Below are 5,363 nucleotides of genomic sequence, written 5' to 3' on the forward strand. Positions count from 1 at the left end.
GAACTCACTTTGTAGACCAGGCTGGCCTCGAACTCAGAAATCCTCCTGCCTCTGCCTCCCAAGTGCTGGGATTAAAGGCGTGCGCCACCACCGCCCGGCTTCGGGAGGACTTCTAAGAAAAGCAGAAAAACAGCTTCCCTAAGAACTCCTTTTCATAGTGAACTTCTGAGCATCTGCCATCAGTGTTGGGGATTTTGAAAGGTTCTCCATCTCGGGTTCTCCTGGGAATGAACACCGGATAGTGATTTGCTCAAGTTGTCCTCCAGGTGAGCTCATGGTTAGCCTGGACACAGTGCCTGGAAGAAACTATGTCCATTCTGCCAACACATTTGGTAACAGGTTCTTCATCCTGGTTTCCAGAGGCTTGTATCTCAAAGATAGCTACCCGATTGAAAATGTTCCCTGAATCCATCAAATGATGCAAAGTTGGCTAAATTGGGGGTGTTCCTTGTGGGTTGCATTCCAAGACACTTGGTAATGTCAGCAGCTTGCCTGACAGTCTGCTCTCCTGGATGAATGCATTCTTACTCTTTGCTAAAACACAGATATCCTCCAAAGGGGTCCCTGGAAAACGTGTTTGCGACGATTCCTCCCAGCCAGGACCACAGCATGGTCTTGTGCTTCCTGTGACTCTGTAAGCTGTCCTGGAAGTCCAGGGTACTCTGTCAGGCTCAACAGAAGGAAACGTAGGAGGGGGTGGATGCTGGCAGGGCACTGGTGCTGGGAGTTGCAGCCTATTGGTAGGCCTTTATGGATCCTGGTTTTGCTTGAAGGAGAAAGGTTATCATACTGGTAACCTTTCATAAAATCAGAGTTTAGGGAGGAAAAAAAAAGAATAAACAATTATTTTAAAGAAGGCATATTGCAATAGAGTAGAAGAAAATGGAGCCAAGAACTCCAGAAACGATCCCTTTAACTGATGGGTTTTCATACTGAGGCCGTGCGCATCCTCCCTTTTAGGAAGGTTTTTAACTGTCCTAGGAGTGTTGTCAAACCACAGCTACCCAGGGATCGGTGTTCTAGACCTCTCAGATTGGCATTAGGGAGGAATTTCATTTATTTTTAAATACTCCAAAGGTTCTCAGATCTTATGTATTCATAGTTGAGACATTTGGGCTTGTAGTGTTCATGGTATACACACTCTGGGATGAGTGACAGAAAACAAAGTTTTAATCTCAGTGACTGTACTATGGCCCACTGAGGTCCCCGACCCTCCATTGTCTCAGAGGTGGGCACCGTGCTCATAAATCTACATATGGAAGCAGACATAAAAACCTCTGTGCACATTTTGAGCAGAATTTTCCAGGCCCCACTCACAGAGCCTAGCCAGGTTTACATGTCTCCCAGGCAATGATTTTATCTCCTCATACAAATCTAGTCATTGCCATTCCTTGTCTTCACTCCCTAGGGCTCCAGATCTCATTTTTCTTCACCTAACAGCATGTAGCACATGCAAAATATGGGCAGACAGCCAATACTGTTAGTAGGTCCTACAATTCTTGGTCCTCTACTTATTCCTTGTTCTTTCACACATAGTGGAGACAGGGGGACATCTTTACCATTTTCAGAAGAAAGGTGTCACTTCTAGGTGAAATGCATTGGTCAGCATCCCAAGAGCCCTGTTTCAAGCCAGGTTTATTATCTGTGATAGAAGCTCCACCCAGCTACAAATAAAGCCTCTGAAATATACTTATGATACAAAAGGATGAGGTTAAATTGGATGTTAGTCAAGGAATTATGCAATACGGCTCTGAGAACTAGAGATGGTTTGCAAGGCAGAATATCTGAAGCTTGAGCTCTGTCTGCAGAAAATTCTAAATCAAGTTGTTGCCTCCCCTTAGCTTCTCTGCCTGGAAGCTGTTTGCCTGCAGCCTGGGCCCAGCACTCAGCAGATCCTCAGTGGGAGCCCCACTGCATACCAGATGCACTAGTGAGAGCCACTAAGAAGATGCGTGGTTCCATTCAGGAGTGTTTCAGAGATCATATTTTTTATCTCTTTAGCTCATATGGCTTGCTTCAGACATCAATCAGAAAAAAAAAAAGTTAATTTTGCTCCTTAAATTACAAAGTGGGCATCTTAAATTAGGAAATCCTTCTTATAACTGGTTCTGTCAAACTTTTCATATTCAAATACATTCAGGCAACAGAAGATTCACCACTTTAACCACTGAGTAAAAGAAGCTAGACACAAAGGCCACAGCTGGAAGACTCCATTTGTATGAGAGCTCCATATCAAAAGATGTGTGGAAGCAGAAGGTTGATTAGCAGTTGCCAGGGAACACAGGAGGCAAAGCAGGGGATACGGTGGTGCAGTGCTGAAGATGCTCCTGTGACAGATGCCACTGACAGCAGATGACACAGTAGTAAATCCTACTACTGTTTAGTTTTATAAACTAAAATTGTTTCATTTTAATTTAAATTTGGTCTGAATATAAAATCCAACTCACTTTTTCCAGGAAAAGAAGAATGTCACTCCTTACAAGTACCTTCCTCTCAAAGTAATTCTGGGACTTATTGAAAGAATAAATATAAAATGCTCAGCACAGGCTTGGCACTCAGTCTACATTGAATAAAAATGAATAATAGATGCTAGTGTATACAAAATGCCACAGCTATCTGGAAACGAGTGACAGAGATGGAGATGGAGACAGGAAGAGAGAGAGAGAGAGAGAGAGAGAGAGAGAGAGAGAGAGAGAGAGAGAGAGAGAGAGAAAGAAGAAGAAGGAGGAGGAGGAGGAGGAGGAGGNGAGGAGGAGGAGGAGGAGGAGGAGGAGGAGGAGGAGGAGGAGGAGAAGAGAGCTAGCCTCTGAAGATATGACAGAGCCAGGCTCTAAGGTGAAAAGAGTCTATGTGGAGAGAAAGCAGATGACAAATTAACAGTTATAAATAAGAAAAATAATGAACATATGTGGCATATTGCCACATGATTTAGGATGTGGGGTTCTTTATGTATAGAAAAAGTAGCCTCCCTCTGCATGACAAAGTTGCCATTCACAGGTAAAGCAGGATGGGGTTGGTTTTAGCTGCATCTGGCAAACTTGCTCTGTTAGGTTACAGAGGATTGACAGCCAAATAAATAACAGTTTTCAGGCCAGAGCAAGGCATAGGAGTCTGGCTGCTCCAGCTGCTTAAAATGTTAAACATCTGGGATGCGGAGGTCATGGTAGCTTAGGAATTAGTGAACAGCAGATGTTCACCTTCCTGTGTGTAACAAGAACAAATACAGAAAATGGCTCTTCTCCTCAATACACTAAACCACTTTTAAGATTCTGAAAAGGTGGTGGCTTATATTATAAAAGAGTTAAAATGATGAACACAGGCATACACCAAAAAAACTGCAGTTTCTAATCATGCTGGCTACATATACCCCTATACAATGGGCTCAGTGAAGCTGGAGTCTGCTTAGCTTGGGAAAGTATGAGCTATGAGGTTCACAGTGCATTTCTCCAACTATATCTCCATTGATAAGAGTTACATGGCTAATTCAAAAGAAAAAGCACATACTTACTGATAAATGAGTCATTTCTAATTTTCCCCTGTGAATTTCAGCTCTTCAAGATTGTCTTTGGCAACTGAAGCAAAGCTCTATTACTTTTATCTGAAAACCTGTTTTTCCTTTTGCAGCAAGAAGCCAAAACCACATCAAAGCACACCTCGCCATCAGAAGCCATTGACCTTGGCCTACGATGGAGACTTGGACATGTAACTTGAAAAAGGAATCCAAATGTAGACATCAACTGCTGCCTTAAATGCTTTCTCTTTTGTAGCTCTCAGACTTCTCAGTTCTTTGAGGAATCTCATGATGTGATACCTTGGGCAGAATACAAATACTACAAAAGTAATAGTGCCCCAACTTCATTTGGACATGGAGTCAAGGATTGCTGGGTCTGCCATTTTGTTTTCAAGTTTTTGTGGGTGTGTTTTGCTTTTTCGGTTTTCCTAAGAGGCCTGAAAACCCTTCTCTTCCTGTTTGGAAATGAGAGGAAGAGAACCTGAAGGATTTCGCTAACAGACTTGATTAAACTTGATCCTCAGCCGCATATTGACAATCCACAGGAAAGTCCAATCGAGGCATTTACTGTAAATGGCGAGTCTGACACTGTATTGTTACGCACTATATTAGTGCAGAGTCCTTATTCCCATACTTCAACATGAGTTTTCTAGAGTTTACATTGGTTCGAAAACTTGCAAATTGGATTGCCTATTTTCATGGACACAGAGGGAATGGGTTACCATTTCAGAAGTTCTCTGAGTTTTTACCTTTAAATGATGTATTTTATTTTGTAGCCAGGGGATGTTGGCACTTTGTGGGCTGCATCTGTTGCGATAGACGAGTGTGCATTCCAACTGGACTAGAGTAAAATGGGTAGTTTCTGGATGAAAGGTGTACTGAGTGTTAGCAAGGAAGTTAGATGAATGTACTGGAGAATGAGGTAGACTATTTGATAACTAAAACTGTATTTTAACAAAAACCTAGCTGTGTAGATATAGCATTGATCACACACAGTTGTAATTCAGTTTAATGTTGACCAAAATATGCTTTTGTAATTTCAATTTTCTTATCTGAATATTTATAAATTATTTTGAATTTAATTATCTGACCTCATTTAATATACATTGAACACTGACCCTGTTTGTAGCGAGTCTTGTTTTTATAAGGTTTCAATAATATCTAAAACAACACATTAAAAAGCTGAGACCATTTTATGAGCTAATCCTTTGTAATCCCGGATGTTGGAAGGAAGAAGGTGCCATTGTGTGCTATGGATTTGTCTTATAACAAATAAAGTGCTCAAGAGACTGGAACACTGGCTGGTTTATACTCATTCACTTCCAAAGCCCCGTGCTTTGACAAAAGCAATTTAATACTCATTTCCTCGTGCCACCATTTTAAAGACTGACAGATAAAAATCACTGATAGAGAAAAAGAAACCCCAGTTTCTCAATATTATCATCTGTACCATTATATAGGCATCAATCACAGAGACTGAAAAACATGGAAGGAAAATTTATAGCCTGCATGGTATCAGACCAATGGATTACTGTAACCCTGGAAACATCGATATGTAAATGACCCAAGAAAACTAAGAAACTGGCAAAGACAGAAAGATGTGAAGGAACAAAACGGGTGTTTTAATTCACATGGTGACATTGTTAACTGTCTAACAGATAGGCAAGCCTTTGGTAATTGTTCTTCACCAATGCTGCCAAGTTTTACCAGAAACAGGAAGTGAAAGATATTACCTTACTAACAATGCTCTCCAAGCTGGCCTTTCATTGTTTAGTTTCTCTGAATTATCAGCCATGGGAGAAACAATTCAAAAGAGCCTAACGTGGAGACTAGCCTGGTACTAGCTTTCACT

General features: G+C 41.4%; 1 protein-coding gene across 1 annotated transcript in view; it reads left to right on the forward strand.

The window, feature by feature from the left end:
* Positions 1 to 4,768, forward strand: part of Thsd7b (thrombospondin type 1 domain containing 7B) — an 872,787-nt gene extending 868,019 nt beyond the window's left edge. Inside the window, exon 27 of the mRNA XM_021198560.2 lies at positions 3,625 to 4,768. Within this exon, the coding sequence (XP_021054219.1) occupies positions 3,625 to 3,706 (82 nt within the window). The 3' untranslated portion in view covers positions 3,707 to 4,768. The remainder of the gene's footprint in view (positions 1 to 3,624) is intronic.
* The last annotated feature ends 595 nt before the right edge of the window (positions 4,769 to 5,363 follow it).

This window comes from Mus pahari, chromosome 5 (genome assembly GCF_900095145.1).
Source record: "Mus pahari chromosome 5, PAHARI_EIJ_v1.1, whole genome shotgun sequence".
NCBI lineage: Eukaryota > Metazoa > Chordata > Mammalia > Rodentia > Muridae > Mus > Mus pahari.